Genomic DNA, 17,520 nt, shown 5'->3' with positions numbered 1-17,520 from the left:
AGTAATTTCTCCTGAGAAATGAGACCCAAGGGTTGGGGCATCAAGGCTGGGGATGGGGGTCCTGGGATGAAGGTTGAGGTCCCAGGGTTTGGGATAAAGGTCCTGTACAAGGTTTGGGGCACCAGGGCTGGGGATGGGGGTCGTGGGATGGGGGGTTTGTGCCCCAGCTCCAAAACCTGCTGCTCTTTACCACGAGGCCTGACCTACCCTAAAATCCTGATCCCCACCACCGCCCTAATTCCAGATTTCATGGGGATCCTGGTGGCTCTGCATCCTACTCGTCCCGAGACTTCGAGGTGTTAAATCCAGCTGCATCCCAATTTCACCGATTTCTGCCCCAAAAGGAGCAGCAGATCGTGGCACTGCCAGCCCTGGAGCTGCAGCTCCCACCCAGCCCTTTCCCTGGATGCTAATTCCAGTTTTAGCACGTTCCCCGGGAGCTGCCTGTGGTCATTAACCTCCTGCTGCCGTTAATCAAGAGGACTTTGTTAATTAACAGCTAAGGATGTCTCCAGCTGAGCAGCGCAGGGGTGGGATTGGGGTCACCAGGACACATCCAAAGATCCTTGATTTAATACATTGGAACTTCCCACCACTCTGCGGGAGTGCAGACCCCTCCTCTCTGTGAACAAAATATCCAGCACTGCAAAAAAAAAAAAAATCCAAGGAATGATGACAGGATGCCTCCTCAGCACCCTGGGAGATTCCAGAGCTGCAGCTCCTGCAGTATTTCAGGAATATCAGAGCAATTGGGGCAATACTGAGCTGCATTTCTTTGCCACTCTGCCAAAAAGGGAAGAAAAACCTGGCCGAGGAGGCTGAAGTTTTCTGAAGAATGTTTTTTTTCCCCCCTGCTTCCATGTCATAGGCATATAAAAAAGTGCATTTTTAAAGCTGCCTGGGTGAGCTGGTGGCTGCCTGTCTCAGCGGGTGACACGGGAACAGAAATCACTGATATTCCTTGGGGGTGTTAATTCAGAGCTAACAGAGTCCAGCAGGAAAAACTCAGTGGATTTTTCACTCCTCTTCCCCATCCTCATTCCAAACCCTGCCAGGATGAGGAGAATCAGGAACGAGAGGGGACAGAAGAGCAGCGCTGGTGTCTGGATGGATGTTGGGGTGGAACACTTGGATCATCCATGGGATATCTCCCAAAGCCCATCCAGGAGGCTCAGATCCCACCTCAGCCACTCAAACCCCATCCCTCTGCTCCTGAACTCTTTCCACAGTTCCAAATTCCACACCAGGGATCAGGAATACACACAGGGAAGTGACTGCTCAGTGAAAAACCCTGGGATCCTTCCCACTCCACACATCGAGGTATTTGTCTGGAAAACAGAGGTTTTATTAAATAAGCAAACAGCTACAAAGACGGACTCAAATATTTGGGAAACCTGGGATTCCCAAGCTGCCATTACAGTGAGGATTTAACCCCAGGGTAAGTACCAAGGCACTGCTTCTTTTTTTTTTTTTTCTTTTTTTTTTTTTTTTTTTTTTGGAATGTTGTTTGGAGTAATAACAGATGGGCTTGGGAAAAAAAAAAAAACAGACGCCAAAATTAGTGAGGAACATCCCAAATCCATCGTGAACATCCCAGCACCAACCTGAGGGGCAGTGGGATGGCATCCAGTCCTTGAGGCTTCATCCCACTGTTCCCACATCCAGGAACAAACCCTGAGCCCAAAAAGCCCCAGAGGCTGCTGGGTCTGGGTACATCCCACTCCCTCTGTTCCCGAAACAAATCTTCTGCAAGTTCTGTGTGTCCCTGTCACCGCCCTGTCTGTCCATCTGTCCCGTCCATCCCATCTGTCCTATCCCACTCCTAAGAGGATCCCGGCAACCTTCCAGCATTATTAATTAAACACGGGGGGAAATGAGCAAAAGGAGCCTCCTCCCACCAGCAGAGAGGCTCTGCAGCCTCCTCAGGCACTGCATCTTCCATGGGAACGGATCCAGCAGGGGTTTTGAGGGAAGAGTCTCTTTGGACCTGGGCTGGGAGTAGCCCTGGGCTTGGGAAGTGGGTGCATCCCAACCCCAGGAGATACGGAGACAATCCAGGTGTTGAGTGTCCCACCACACCGAGGAGGTGATGCAGATCGAGGTGGAGCTGCGAGGCAGCGCCGGGGTGGAGAGGACACCGTCTGAAATCCAGAAATCCAGCTCCCACTGCAGCGTCCGCTCTGATCCGCGATGTTCCCGCGGCTCAATTACCGCGGCTTTACTTCTACCTGTGCCTGGCACAATCTGCTGCCTGGAAATAGCTCCCTGGCTTTTCCTGGGAGCTGCCTCTCCACTTTACTTTCCATTTCCTGATTTCCAAGGAAAGCTATAAATAAATATTTCAGCTCTTGTGGGCACCTGGGAGCACACTCTCAACTGCCAACGCGTCAAAACTCGGCACAAAGCTCCCTGAGGGACCTCCTGAAATGTCCCCAGGGCCACAGGGGCCTGCCTAATTCCAGCTCCAGGGATTCCTCACTGTCCCGGGAGTGACACATAAATGAGGGTGACAATTATTTGGGTGTGAAATTGGATCGAGGTGCTGGCTCAGCCCATCCTTCACTGCAGAGATCGGTGTGTGGCAGCGGAGTGTCCCACGAGATTCCCAGAGTCTCCCAAGATGGGAGAGACAAAATCATCCCATAGAACCGACTGGTCCCACTAGAGAGCAGCTGGCAACGCAGCCAGTCTTCCCTGGATACAGGAGGGGACAGCAGGTTCTCCCCAGGATCTCATTCCCAGCTCATGGATCTGTTCCTGGTCCCAAACATCTGCCTTCTCTGCAGGATGTACCGTGTGGAACGTGCCCATCAAAGGGAGGGTTAAAAAGACATTTCAAATTGACCTTTCCCTCTTGGGATTCCCTGGAAGGCATTTGAGACTTCCCAGTTCTTTGAGGTGGGATATTCCAACCCCTCGTAAGGATACTCCCCAAAAAAGTCACGAACACCTCCTTCTGGTACCAAAACTCCTCAGGAATTTACCGTGAGGAGCCACACACAGACATGGGACAGGAGTGTCACCAATTTGGCCATGGCAGGAATCACCCACGGCATGGGAGATGCCTTCCCGATAACCTGCATCCCACCACGGTGCCTCTGGAAACACCAGGAAAGCCCTTCCCGGGTCAGGCAACGCAACGGTTGGACGGGAATGCCCCAAAACATTTTCTTAGTTTGGATTTTGCAATCCCACACAAGATCAAGGGTGGTTGTGTCTTCTCCATACCTTGGGCGTCTCCAGCCCCTGCCAACCCCCAGGCAGCAACACCAGTCAGAAACGGGCTGTAGGACAGCGCTGGACAAGCCACACCAGGGCCACCGCAGGGGTGGTCACAGTGCCAACACCAGGGGACTCTGTCCCTCCCCTGCAGGTGGAGTTTAGACAACTGTTGTCTCTTTCTCAGTCATGGAGGAGATCTTGGAGAAGCTCCTGTGCACGATGCTGGAGTGTCCTGTCTCCTCACTGAGGGCGTTCACCAGCCTGGAAAGGAGGGTCACCTTGAACTTCTTGAAGTCCTGGCCCATGAAGACGTAGAGGACGGGGTTCATGCAGCTGTTGGAGGCTGCCAGAGCCGTGGTGAGCGGGATGAAGATCTCAAACACAGACCAGGGGACTGCGTCGGGCACCGTCTCCAGCAGGTTCAGCAGGTGGTAGGGACTCCAGCAGAGGAAGAAGGTGACAATGATGGTAACGATGATCTTGAAGGGCTTCTTGGACTTCGCCAGGCGGTTCCGGCGCAGGTTGAAGACGATGGCGACGTAGCAGAAGGTGATGATGGTGATGGGGAGGATGTACCCGGCCAGGAACCTGGTGATGTTCACCGTGCGGTGCCTCATCAGGGCCAGCCCTTCGTAGGATTTATTCCTGGAGAGGGAGAAGTTGCTGAAACAAATGACGGAGCTGCGGGTCTGCGCCGTGTCCCGGAAGACGAGCGAGGGGCAGCTCATGACGATGCCCACGGTCCAGATGACCACACAGACCCCGTAGGCCAGGTTGGTGGAGCGGTGGTTCTGCGACCACACCGGGAACACCACGGACACGTAGCGGTCGAAGCTGATGGTGGTGAGCAGCAGGACGCTGGTGTACATGTTGAGGATGAGGAGGAAGGAGTTCAGCTTGCACATGACGGTGCCGAAGATCCAGTGGTAGCTCATGGCCGTGTAGGCGATGTTGATGGGCAGGAAGATGTTGAAGAGGAAGTCGGCCACGGCCAGGTTGAGGAACCAGACGGCGTTGACCGACTTCTTCATCTTCAGGGTGATGATGGCGATGACGAGGCCGTTGCCCAGGATGCCCAGCACGCAGGACACGCTGTAGATGATGACGGACAGGATCCTGGTGATGTCCTTGGGGTCGTGGGCCGGGTCTGCCCACACGCTGCCGCTGTCCTCGTAGGTGTAGTCCGAGTAGTCGCTGTAGTTGTTGAGGCCATCCAAGTAATCGGACAGGTTGGGGAGTGCCATTGTCCCTGTGAAAGGCAGCGGATCCGTGTGAGCCCAGGGATCTGGGGTCTGCAGCCAGTGATTTTTCCCTGCCGAGCAAACATTTGGTGTTAATCACGGCGAGGAGAGCGGGAGGGACAGCAGCCCCCAGCACGTGTGGGAACTGGGGACAGGGAGCGAAGGGACAAACACACAGGAATGGGGGACCCCGTGAGAACCCCACCGGTCCCAAACAAGATGCTCCCGCAGCTCCTCCCTGATTTCCACCCCCATCCATGAGACATCAGGACGTGATTCAGTCCCTCAGCTCCACCAGGATGTGGCTGCAGCCTCATCCTGCAAAAAAAAAGGTTGATTACCCGCCTACTTCCAGGGGAAAAACTGGGATAATGCTCATTAACAGCTCATCAACAGCTCTGACCTTCCAATCTGCAACATATTACGGCTCTTCTCTTTTATTTTTTTTTTTTTTTCGTGCTGAGTTGGACTGAAAACGCAAAGGGAGGCTCCCCACACACCCCACAGACACCAGGCACCCTCTCACCTCTCTCTGCTCTGTCGGGACGAGGGACAGGTGACAGTTCAGTGTCCCAGGGCACAGCGGCAGCTCCCTCCACACCGGCCTAAGGCATGAGCTGTAACATAAAAGCCGGCATCAAAGAAAGGCCACTCGCCCCCGGATGTGCGGTTAAGGGAGGAAAACCACTCAGGGTGTGGCAGCAATTCACCCTGTGCAGCCTCTCTCGGGGGGCTGAGCTGGCCTGCGGACCCTCCTCGCCTCCAGGCTGGGGAAGGCAGGGTCCTGCCGTGACCCCAGCGTCTTTTGGGATAACCCAGGACAGAAATCCCATCCTGTACTCTCTGTAGAAGCACCCAACGCGAGCAGCATCCCCAGGTGCACGCAAAGAACCAAACAACCAAGCACTGGTTACTAATCATTAAATAATAAGTAACTGAAGGTATAAATGAGGTGCACATTATCTGCACGACCTATTTTATATCCTGGATTCTCACGGGGTTATTTCCCTGATTCAATTGGTGGCCTGTATGTTTAAATATGTTAATTGTGGTAAACCAACAGCATCATCTGCCATTGTCCGACTCCGAGCTCCAGAGCCTGGATTGAGGGGGTTCAACCTCTCTCCTGTGAATGTGGGCCAGGGGGGTTAAAACCAAAATCCCCCCAGAACTGACTGAAAAGCACAGAGCATCCCACCCGGATGTGTCCTCACAGGAGGGATGTGGGGATGTCCAAGGACCCTCCCTGTTCCCTGTTTCACCCCAAAGGCCCCCGAGCGCCACCCTCCCGCCAGCCCTGCTTTGAAATTCCCATGGTGTTTGTGTTGGAAGCTATTGTTTCTCCCTGGGCTTTTCCTGCTGTTCCTTCCTGCCATTGCTGCTGCAGAGTTCCCGGCCGGGGGTGAAATCCCACCCTGTCACCTCCCCCTGGCCCAGCTCCGGGGGATGATAAGCAGCCAGTAAAAAATGAGGTTTGAGTGTAAAGCTTGGGAATGAGCTGGAGCCGGGAAGAGGCCTTGTCCCAGGAAAACCTCGATGGTCAAAGAGATGAATTAAAGTCGATGATCCGGTGGAAGGAACAGAATCAGCAGAACTGACTCTCCCGGCGATGTTAATGTTGATTAATGAGTCATCACTTGATGGAACAGGGACTTTCAGGTCATCCCCCTTCCCAAAGGCAGAGCCCCAGAAAGGTGGGGGAGCCCAGAACCCCATGGCCACCCCACCCCATTGCCTCATATCCCATCCCACTTCATTGCCTCCCATCCCACCACACCCCATTGCATCATGTCCCATCCCACCCCATCCCATCCCATCCCACCCCATCCCATCCCATCCCATCCCATCCCATCCCATCCCATCCCATCCCATCCCATCCCATCCCATCCCACCCCATCCCATCCCACCCCATCACCCAGAGAACAGCAAAACTCCCTGGACTTGCTGCACAACCACAGTTTCCATCCCATCCATGGGGTAAGTGAGACCCCCAGGGCTGGACCTCCACCCCTCACCACCCCAGGGTCACTCTGACCCCCCATTCAGCCCCTGTTCCAGAGGGACAGGAGAAATTCCCACTCCTCTTCCTGCTGTGCCCACTTCCATGTTTTTAATGTAAAATCCTCCCTTTATTATAATTTTTAATTGCTGGGCCTGATGACTTTCAGCTCATTCCAAACTTGGATTATTTATTTGAATTCTCTGGTAATTTTGCTCTGCCAGGTTGGGCAGGGATTGGTCTCTGTTTCCAGCCGGGATGAGGATGGCAGAGAGCAACGGGAACACCAGGACTCTGCTTCCCTGTGGGATTCGGTGGATGATTGGCTCATGAGGAGCAATCCCAAACTCCACAGGAGCAGCAGGCAGCTGCCAATCCCACCACAAACATTCCAGATGGGCAGAGTGGGCACCAGGAGCCCAGACCTGCTGGGAAAACCATCCAGCAAACTCCCACCTGCCTCTCCAAAATTCTCCCAAAAATGGAGAGCCTCAGGGGCCACCACACAAAACTTCCTCATTTCTCACAGCAAAAAAACTCCAAAGTCTGGGAGGGGAGAAAAAAAAAAAAAAAAAAAAAAGCCACATAATACTTAGAGTGTTTCAGCGCTCCTCTCCGGGCTGAAAATTCCCTGCTCGAGCCAAAACCACTGTTCTCCCTTCAATCTATTCATCTTTGTCCTCCTACCTCAACAAAAACGAGCGGAGGGTTTACCCAAAATAGCCTTTTCTCCGTCGTTCCCGCAGCTGTGTTTGTCTTGGTACCCAGGGAAGGCCGGGTGGGATTCCCGACGGGCGGCTCGCACACCGGCAGCATCCCGGCACATACCGGGGGAGGATGAGGTCAGGGATGTTGTTCTTGGGAAGGCAACAGGAAACCGAGAGAACAGCAGAAAAATGTTCAAATCCAGCTTTTCTGGGCGAAAAAACTCTGCCCTGGCCAAGGCAGACGGGCGGGGGGCGGATGTGACCGGGGAAACGCGGCGGGATCCGCGTCCCAGGGACACGGGGAGGGCAGGGGATGCTCGGATCCTGGCAGCGCATCCCAGCGGGCAGGGCGGTGCCAGAGCCCCGCTCCAGGAGTTTTTAGGGATGGGCAGGCTGCCAGCATCTCCTCCTGCCTGCCCAGCGCCCTCCGGCCAGGCTTTTACTGGAGCCACTGGGACAGGTTGAGGAGAACTGATAGAACCTAATCAAATCAAATCAAATTAAATTAAATCAAATCAGACCAGCAGAGCAGCTTTTGAGCACATCAGATCCTGCCTGAGCTGTCAAAGCGCATCACGCTTTGATCCACATCATGAAATGAATCCGGGCTGGGACCTGCCAGGGCCGGGTCTGCAGCACTGGGGAAGGAAACTCGGGGGGCCCTTGGGTTGGTGCTCGTTCCCCCCTAGAAAATGCTTGTCCCCGGCACGGGACACCTCGGACAGGACAAACAAATCCCTTGGGAAAAGCCGGGACCGTGCCCGCCTCCTCCCCGGCAGCTGCTCTGCCTTTCTTCCCTCCTTGGAGCACTTCCCTCCCCTCCCCTCCTTCCACCGGCGGTTTCCGAGCTCCCAGCGCACCCCAAACCCCAACCCGCTTCCTCCGGGCGTGGGAGGCGCGGGCAGCTCCCCCCGCAGCTCCGGCACAGCTTCCCGGGAGAGGGGAATTGCCGGCAGATGTTCGGAGCTCAGCTTCGGGAAGGGCTCGGGGTAAAACAGGATCTCCACGTCCCTCTGGACCTGCTGGCACCAGACCCCACCGAGCCCTGCCACAGACCTGGCTGTCCCCGGAGGGCAGGGATGTCCCTGGGGACGTGTGGCAGGTGCCGGTCACAGTTTCTGGCTGAGCTTGAGTCCCACCCTCGGGCTGGATCCTGAGCATCCCTAAGAATTCCATGGCATCTCATGTCCTAGGGAAGGTGGATGCAAATCCCATCCCAATCTGGCACCCGAGGCCATCCCATCAATCCCTCTGGCACCCAGGGTCACACAGGAGGGACATCCCTGCAGGGACCCAGCTCCCGGAAATCTCAGGGAGCAAGGCTCCAAATGGGAAAGCAGCGCTGGGTATCCAGCCCCAGTTCCCCTTTATTTTAGCCAGGGATTGCCATGGCAACAGATGCCACAGGGATGATGTTGCTCAGCACCCCACCTCCCACCGGGATTCCCGGGATGAAGCCCCATTCCTTGGTGTAAATCCACCACCAGCCCACCAGGAGGGAGCTGAGACATCCAAACCCTGAACTCCAGCCTGCCCAAAAGCTGCTCCTGGCTGTGATTCCAGCCCTGCCACTATCCCTGACCCCTCTGTCCTGCTCCAGCAGGCTGGGAAAGGGACAGGGATGTGGGATGCCATGGGAGCAGTAGCAGAAGGCTGAGAATGAGCTCCTGCCAGCGAGGATCCAGGCTGGAAGTTCTCCCAGCAGCTGGAGACCCCCATGGCAAGGGGAGGAGGAACAGCCACAGGGGAAACTGAGGCACAGAGCTCTGCTCCAAGGGCAGTGGGGAAGCTTGATCCCTACCTGCATCCACTCAGATCCATCCCAGTTCTCCATCACAGATCCAAGAGCCCCACACTGGGGACCCTCCGGCATTCCCAGCCTCTCCCTGCATCCCGGCCGAGGCTGCACACCCCGCCCGTGTGAACAGCGCAGGAAAAAGGGAATAACTGGAAAAGGCAGCCTTAAAAAAGCTGCTGTGCCCAGGGTGGGACAGAAAAACATGAGTCAGTGTTTGTCTGGGCAGAGCCGGCCGGGCTGCGCTGGACGGGTCGCGATAGGGTGGGATGGGTCCCACTGATCCTCCTGGCCACAGCGTGGGCTCACCCTCACAGGGAAAGTGCCCCAGTCCTGGCAGAAAGTGGGGTCTGACCTCAAAAATTTGGGTCATGAAAGGCCCCTCCCAGGGTGAAACTCCGGCAGAGGAACCTGGCCTGCCCTGGCACAAAGTGTTGAAAGAGCCACCCTGTTGGTAAAATCCCGGCCTTTTGCTGCATCTGTTCTGCTCTTGGGAAGGTTTGAGGATTAAAGGGGAAAAATTTGGGCGTTTGTACCTACACAGGCAAAGATTTCCTTTAGAAAGGGCAGTTTGTACTTCTGAGCTGCTTAAAGTGACTCGGCTTCCAAGATAATAAAAGTTATTTTTCCTCTTTTCTCTGCTCTCTTCTTTTCTAATGATCCAAGGTTTTCTCCCGGCACTTCTCAGGCAATAAAAAGACAAAAGCCCCTCTCTTTTTCAGCATCCTCCCTGCTACACCCCAGCAGCCCAGTGATGCTGTCCCTAACCATGGCTTGGGCTTTGTCAGGGCTCCTTGGGGACAAAACCTTGGGGACATCACTCTGGATTTGGGGCTTACAAAGGGAAAGAGACCCAAGAGAACAGAAATAGGGCTGCGGAAAGGACGTGACCCCGCAGGGGATGTGGCACGGCTGGGGACAGCAGACTCAGGCTCCCCCCGAGCGAGGAAGTCACCCCGGATCCGCTGGAGCATCCTCCCAGCTGTGCTCTGTGTCCCCAGCTGAATGCTGATCAGCACAGCAAAGAAAAGCCACCCTGTTCTCCCTGTCCCCAGCGAGGGGACACTGCCACACTGTCAGGACATCAACCCCCCCCAAATTCACTGCCAGCTCCTCTCCCTTCCGTGCTGTTTTCCCACCACACAGGCTGCACAGCCCAGCTCCAAAAGAGGTTGGGATTTTAGGGAAAATTAGGGGGTTTGGGGTGAAGGACAGTGGGGGTCCCAGAGGTCCCAAACTCACTGTGTAACAACAGGAGAGCGAAAAACCTCAATTGGCCGCAAACCTCCAGCAAACCCTTCCTCCCAAATCCCTATTAAAAAACATAAATTAACAAATATATATAAATCCAGAAGTCTTTTACCTGAACTGGATAAATCCCCAAGGAATTTTCAGCATTTAGAGGTTGGATTAGACATCCCTGCTTCTCCTACAGCCCCCTTAGGGCTGGCATGGGAACGACCCTGGGCTTGTGGCTTTGGCATCCAGCTGGAGCTGACACGGATGTTGCCGAGGTTTCTCATCCCCGGGAGAAGCACATGGGATGGGAGGATGAGGAAAATAAATGCAGCCCGTGGAATAAACCAGCTGCTGGCCTCAGCAGGGCTGGAAGGGGAAGGGGGAAGCTCTGGGGGGAGGATGTTGAATTTGCGGAGTTTAGCCGGACACAGAGGGGGATGTGCCCTGTCCACCGCAGCTCCTGTGCTGCCCACAGTGGCTTGGGAATCTCCTGGGAGCCTTGGGGAAGGGTTTGGGTATCCCTTGCTGTGAGCACAGCCAAAGGGTCTCCTCAGGCTCCTCCACCCTGGCTTGCCTCTCATCCTTGTTCCCCAGGCCCCCCAAATCCATGCCCTGCTCCTGGGGTGCTCCTGGCCTTGCACGCACAGGAGAGGGTAACCCAAAGCCATTCCTGGGGTGCAGGGAAGAAGAGAAGCTGCTCCTCAGGTCCTGCCCATTCCCAGCTGTTCATCCAGCAGTGCATTCCCAGTGAGGAAATCAGGCTGTCCTGGTTGGTGACCCCTAAAAAGAGGGTGACGACCCAAGGGCCACCCTGACCTTACCCCTGTGCCTGCCAGGAGGCGGAAACTGCCAGTGGCATCCACGGTGCAGCCGGTGATCCGACATGAGCTGAGCCTGGATGGACACAAATCCCTGCCCTGAGCAGGGATAGCTCATCCAGAGGGAGATGGAAAACACCAGGAGCAAAAGCTGCACCACGCTGTGACAGAGCATCACCTTCCACCACAGTCCCCACCTGCTCTCCATCATCAGGATCCAGGAGTTTTCCAGCTCTTGGCTTCGGACGCACACAAGGGACGAATCCCAGTTTCCTCAGAGCTGGAAAGCCACCACCCGAGTGTGGCCAGGGGACGGGGGGTGATGCCAGCAGGGAGCGAGGGCAGGTGGGTGTGAGCTCGAGGCCACCGTGTCCCGTCAGGTGGGGACATTGACCCTGTCCCACGCGGACGAGCTCCCGTGAGAGCCGAAAAAGAGGAATCGGAGCCACTGCCAGCTTTGCACAACTCTGTGTCGCAACATCCCTGAGCCGAATCAGGGCTGGAAAAGTGCTGATGTGCCGGCTCTGCGGGGAAAGGAGAAGCCCAAAAAGCCCTGACATGTGAAGCGGGCAGGGATGTGCCAATCCCCTTGTGGAGCCAGGCATGGGGGCTCGTGACCGGCTCCCTGGTGTCCCTCTGTCCCAGGGGCTCGCAGGACCCCTGGGATGTGGCAGGAGCTCCGGGATATTCCACCCTTGTGGCACCTGTGGCAGGTCCCCAGCAACGTGCAGAGGAGCGGTGCCCCAGGACAGTGGGAAAGGCAGCCCGAAACTCTAAAAACCATGAGAAACTGACCCAGCTGGGGAGTGGCACAGGCTGGATCTGCCCCATCGCTCTGCCACCACATCCTGCCCCATCTGCTCCCGCAGTAACAGCCCCCAGTGCTCCCAGTAACAGCCCCCAGTGCTCCCAGTAATCCCCCACCGAGCTTTGCAGTGACTTTTCCCAATACCTCGTGCGGTGCCAAGGCTGTCCCGCTGCTCCGTGTAGGGCAGGAGGAGATCGGGGTGCCCTGAGTGCCACCGGGATCCCATTCCCAGGCGGATCCCGGCGCTGCCGCTCCCCGCCGGTTTTAAGCGAGCGGGGAGGGAATTGCATCCATCACCAAGGTTTTCTTGGCAGCGCGATGCTCGGCGAGCAACAGCTGGGAGAGGGTGTGACGCCGGGAGCTGGGAACGCCGGCCTGGATCACAACCCAGCGTGAGGAAGCAACAAGCTGCCTCCCAAGGGGCCTCCTTTCCTGTGCCGCCCCCCGGCCCGGAGCACACCATCCCACGGAGGGATAACGGAGCACAGAGCGCTCCGCGGGGATGCTGCTCCAGCCGGGAACCCAAGCGCAGGCAGGTGGCTGCCAGCCCCCCTGGCTGTGCTGTCCCCACCCTGGGTCAACCGCTGTCCTCTGCTCCCCTCACCGCCCCCAACTCCTTCCAAGACGTTGAGTCACTTCCCTTCAGGCAAATCTGGCTCCCAAACGGCTGCTCCTGCTGCTCAGGGGCTGCTTTTCCCGGTGGATTTCATTACCACCAGGATGCTGCAGCTGCTTTCAGGCTGCGGCCCCAAGCCCGCAGAGGCTCTGTGGTGGCAGCTCTGTCACCCTCAGCCCCTTTAACACCTGTAAGAAAAATTCTTTGGGGGGCACAGAGGGGCTGAGAGAGGCTCCAGGTTCTCCCGGGTAGGAGGGATGGGAAAGGCTGGATGCAGGGATGGGGTTCAGCGGGACAAACGAGAGGTTTTTGGGGCAGCCCCCCCAGTCTGGGAGCACTCAGCAGCCCAGCCCCCACCCACACAGAGCAAGAGGTTTGGATAACCCCAGGCTTGATGTGGCACCAGGAAAATTCCTTCCCTCCCCACGCAGCTCCCGCACTCCCAAGCCTCAGCCATCCCAATCCCAGCATCCATCCCAGCAGGATCAGAGCCAGTGCAGTGGTTGGGAGCAAAGGCAGCACAAGGAAACACGAGGAAATTTGGTAGTGATGCCCCCTCACCCTCCTCCAGCCCGGAAAAGGAGCAGGATTTGCACCACTGGGACACCCCAGCACCACCTCAAGCAACACTGGATTTGTCACCAGTCATTCCAGCCCTCTCCCCAGCAGAAAGGAAGTTCATCTACCACAGGAGATTAATTAAGGTCAATTAATTACCCTCAGCTGTAAAGATGTGGCAAAAAACATCCTGAATCCAGCCAGCAAGGGAGAAAACCGACCACAAACTGATGGGATTTCCTTTTGTGTGTCTGGAATCAAGATTTGATTCCACCAAGAGATGCTTGGCCCAGGCAGCTCCAGATGGCACCAGCTGGGACCTGTGGGCTTCCCAAAACCACCCCAGGGCCTGCTGGGGCTGGGAATGCTCAGCCATGGATGCTCCTGCACGTGGCCTTGCCAAGGGCTGACCTCGGGACATCGTGCTGGAGCAATGACTGAAATCCCGGCAGCTCCGAGGGCTCCAGAGCCAAGAGCCGGCACAATCCCAGTGTTCCCAGTGTTCCCAGTGTTCCCAGTGTTCCCAGTGTTCCCAGCAAGGCCGAGCTCTGCAGCCCCACAGAACCAACCCATCCCTCAGCACGGCCTCCTTCCCTGAGCACCTGCCACTTCGCCACATCCAGGCAGGATGCAGGATCCTGGTCTCACACTCATCCCTGCGTTTAGCAAGATGAAGGGAAAACGCGCTGACTTGGGATTTGATTTCCCATCCCCGGCGTTTGTGGGTTGGGGTTTCCCCTCCCGGGCACTCGGCATCGCCTGCTCAGCAAAGCCCCGCCGGCAGCAGCGCCTGCACAAAGACAAATCCCTGTTCCCAGGGCTGGTGATGGAGCAGGATCCGTGCGGGAGCAGCCGTCGGGAACAGCAATTCCAGACAGCCAGAGCAGCCTTTGGCAGTTCTCATGTCCTTGGCAAGCGCCGAGTGCCACCCACACCGAGCAAAGCAATTAAAGCTCTAAATTGATTTGGGCTGATTAAGCGCCCTGGAGCAGCTCCCCGCTGAGCAGGGGGATGGGGCCGGGATGCGGGGATGGGGCCGGGATGCGGGGATGGGGCCGGGATGCGGGGATGGGGCCGGGATGCGGGGATGGAGCCGGGATGCGGGGATGGGACTGGGATGCGGGGATGGGGCCGGGATGTGGGGATGGAGCCGGGATGCCGGGATGGGGCCGGGATGCGGGGATGGGGTCGGGATGCAGGGATGGGGCCGGGATGCGGGGATGGGGTCGGGATGCGGGGATGGGGCCGGGATGCGGGGATGGGGCCGGGATGCGGGGATGGGGCCGGGATGCGCGGCCGGAGCCCGGCAGGTCTGACCCCTCTGGCTCTCGCCCTTCTTCCCTCCCACACAGGCGCTGGGAACCCGCCTGACTCATCCCGAAACAGATGTCACAGTCAATGGGGAAGAAATTGGAGGAAGTTTTCCCTCACCGGGGGAGGAGGTTTCTCCGGCATCCAGCAGCACTTTCCCTTGCCCTGGGCAAAGCCGTGGGGACGAACGGGAATGGCTGGAAAAGGAGCTGGGCTCAGCTACTAGGATGAGACAGGAGGCTCCCACGGCATATCCCAGCTCCAAATCCCGGGTTTTAGAGCTGGGTTTATGCCCATGGATAACTCTGCCCTGCTTTTCCCACAGAGGGCTCATCCCTGGCTCCACACCCGCTGTGGTCCCGAGCTCCGGATCCCGTCACTGCCTCCCAATCCAAGTGCAAACTCCCTGCACAAATAAAAAGCCACAGACAGGATGTTCAAGAGACGGCTCCCGTTCCCTTTTTTCGCTGATTTGATACAACCACAGAAAAAAAACCCCGGTCCCAACCTTGTGCAACCCGAGCTTATAAATAGCCCCAGAAGCACGGCAGGGCTGGGACAGGGTGGCCAAACACCAGTGTGCTCCTAAGGCTGGCACTATATCCCGCTGCATCCCACCCCTGGGACGGGTGGGTCAGGAATCTCCACATGGTTCAGCCCCCAAACACCCTCACAGAGCCTCTGTTTGCCTCCAGTCTTGTGTCATTTCCCCATTTTCCCATGTTTGCCTCCAATCTTGTGTCGTTTCCCCCATTCTTCCATGAGCTTCCCTCAGAGCTGTGCCAGGGGCTGGATCTGAGTGATGCACACCCACATGCCAGGGGACAACTGGGAATTTTCGGCTCCCAAGCCCCACCCTTGGCAGAGGGTTGGTGGGAATATCCCCAGGGCACAGCTGGGCCCTGTTCCATGGATTTCCCCATCTGTGGCATCACCCATCCCCATCCTGCAGTGACAGGTCCCCCTGGGAGTGATAGAAATGCCACAGAGGGAGATTTATCCATGATTTCCAATTCCTGCAGGAGCTGTCAAAGGCCACTGACAGCTCCCGGAGCAGGGATGAGGAATTGCCAGGCACGGACACTTTGTTCCCGCCTTGGAGCCCTTCAGCAGGTGACAGACAGGATGTCACCTGCCCAGGGATTTATGAGCAGAGGTTTATGGCATCAAGTCCTGGAATGGTTGGGTTTGGAAAAACCTTAAACTCATCCCATTCCATTCCCTGCCACGGACAGGGACACCTTCCACAGACCAGGTTGCTCCAAGCTCCATCCAGCCTGGCCTTGGAATAAGAAATTCCACTGATAAAATGCCTACAGGGCTCCAGGTTTGGATGTTGCTGTTCCCACTGGAAAACGGGAGATGCTGACAGGTTTCAGTTCCTCGTGCTGGGAACTGCTGGAGCAGAATTCAGGCTCATCTTTCACCCTGAACTCCCTAAAATCCTCTGGCTGTGCTTTTCCTGCTGCTGGTGCGCCGAGTGAAGATACCATACATGGAGAGAGAGGAGAATTCCTGAAATCTCCCAGCAAAAATCAGTGGGATCCGGCTGATAAAACCCCTCAGGAAACTCCCAATTCCTTAAGGCACCAGCTGGATTTGTCTTAACAACAAGGACTTGATAACAATGGATTCCTTCAAATTCCCAAACATCCAAAAGGAATCCTGCTTTATTTATGACTTTTTAAATAATAACCCCAGTTTTCCTTGCAATCAACATCTGGGAACTCACCATTCCATGGAGCGGAGCTTTGCAGGGACACGTGTTTTTGAAGCTGACTTTGCCAATGGCCCCATCCTGCTCCCCATCACTGGGATGGGCACAGGGGCTGCCCAGCTCTGGGCTGGGAAGCAGCTCCTTGAGGGAAGGTTCAGCATTCCTGTCAGCTCTGAGCAATCCATGCCTTTTTTGGGGTTTTTTTGGCTGGGGGGGTGGCCTTGGTGCAGGTTCCCTGGGCTCCGATCGTCGCGGAATTTGTAAAAATAACAGCAAGATATGTTTTATTCCTGAGCCTTTGCCAGGCTGGGATTATTTCTGGAATGAGGGAGTTGCTCGGTGGTGCCAGGGAGATGTGGGGGTACCTGTGCCCTCACTGGGGTACCCCACAGCATCTTCCTTGGATGGATCTGGATCACTGATCCCAATATCCAGAGCTCAGCCCCGTGCTGGATGCAACCCTTTCCCACACAGGAGCCCAGTCCCAAAATCCAACTGTTATCTGAGAATTATGTAAATAGATCCAGAAATGGAGGGATCTATCCAGAGGGTGCTGCTGATGGAAGCCAGATCCAGAATTTACCCTGGAAAGCCAAAAACGGCTGAGCCCAAAGGGAGGGAAAGCTGTGCCACGGAGAACATTCCGTGTCACGTTTTATGGGATTAATGCTCCGGGTCGGATGGAAAGGCTTTAACCTAAGGATTCAATTAAGGTTCCTCACAGCCTGATTTAACCTGGGTGGGACTGGGGGATCCATAAAACTGCACAGCAGGGAGAGGCTGGAGCATTCCTGCCCGTGAGGGATTTGGGGAAAACCGGGAGTGGGACAGGATGGCCACGAGCAGCCAGATCCTGCCACTCCCAGAGCACCAGCAAGATAAAATCATGGGGTTTTAATTACAGGGGGAAATAATAACCTCAGCTTTGTTCCCAGGAGGGCAGCTCACCTGTGGGTGGGATCCTGGGATGTGCCAGGGCTGGATCAGGATCCACTCCAGGGCCAAGGCTGGCACAAAACACATTCCTCATGACCAGCTGGAGATCACTGGAGTTTATCCAGGAGTGATGGATGCACCAGTGCAGGAATTAATTCTGGCCATGGAATTCCAGGTGCTTCCAATGCCAGCAGAAGCTGCCTTCTAGGAGCTGTAATCCCCAAGGGAAAGCTAAAGCATTTCCCTGGATGTCCCACCTGGAATGCACTGGGGTATTCATCACCCTGGCATCTTCCCAACCCAGCAAATCCCCAGCACTGCTGCTGAGGAGCTCCTGCAAAACCATTTCCCTGTGGAAAACAGGGAACCAATGGGATTTAGGGGAAGAGGAAGGAGAGGTTGGATGGAAGTAGACCCAATTAGTGGATGGGTCAATTAAGAGAGAGGTGATGGGATACTGGAGATCCCAAATCCCTGAGCACTGCACGACATTCCAGGAGTGGGGGCTCCTTGCTCGGAGGAACCCATGTGCTCGTCTCCCATCGTTGCTCCT

At 56.1% G+C, this 17,520-nt stretch overlaps 1 protein-coding gene across 4 annotated transcripts; it reads right to left on the bottom strand.

The window, feature by feature from the left end:
- Positions 1-1,323: 1,323 nt before the first annotated feature.
- On the bottom strand, positions 1,324-12,129 carry CMKLR1 (chemerin chemokine-like receptor 1). 4 transcript variants are annotated; one of them, XM_066199772.1, is made up of 3 exons: positions 11,974-12,129; positions 4,990-5,080; positions 1,324-4,534 (listed from the first exon to the last, which is right to left on the bottom strand). In XM_066199772.1, the coding sequence occupies exon 3, from the start codon at positions 4,464-4,466 to the stop codon at positions 3,381-3,383; it is 1,086 nt and encodes a 361-aa protein (XP_066055869.1). In that variant the 5' UTR covers positions 4,467-4,534; positions 4,990-5,080; positions 11,974-12,129; the 3' UTR covers positions 1,324-3,380. The 4 variants fall into 4 exon arrangements, with proteins under 4 accessions (XP_066055869.1, XP_066055867.1, XP_066055870.1 ...); XM_066199770.1 differs by lacking the exon at positions 11,974-12,129 and adding an exon at positions 11,219-11,315; XM_066199773.1 differs by lacking the exon at positions 11,974-12,129 and adding an exon at positions 11,219-11,315 and having other exon boundaries at positions 1,324-4,471.
- Between the last annotated feature and the right edge of the window lie 5,391 nt (positions 12,130-17,520).

The sequence above is a fragment of the Chamaea fasciata genome, unplaced genomic scaffold (assembly GCF_029207755.1).
Source record: "Chamaea fasciata isolate MVZ Bird 193981 ecotype frontalis unplaced genomic scaffold, bChaFas1.0.hap1 SCAF_18, whole genome shotgun sequence".
NCBI lineage: Eukaryota > Metazoa > Chordata > Aves > Passeriformes > Sylviidae > Chamaea > Chamaea fasciata.
Note: the sequence above shows the minus strand (reverse complement) of the source record. Positions and strands in the feature narration are given on the sequence as shown.

Bases quoted from the DNA above. Each gene is read 5' to 3' on its own strand.
- CMKLR1 (XM_066199772.1), bottom strand. From the start codon at position 4,466: ATGGCACTCCCCAACCTGTCCGATTACTTGGATGGCCTCAACAACTAC.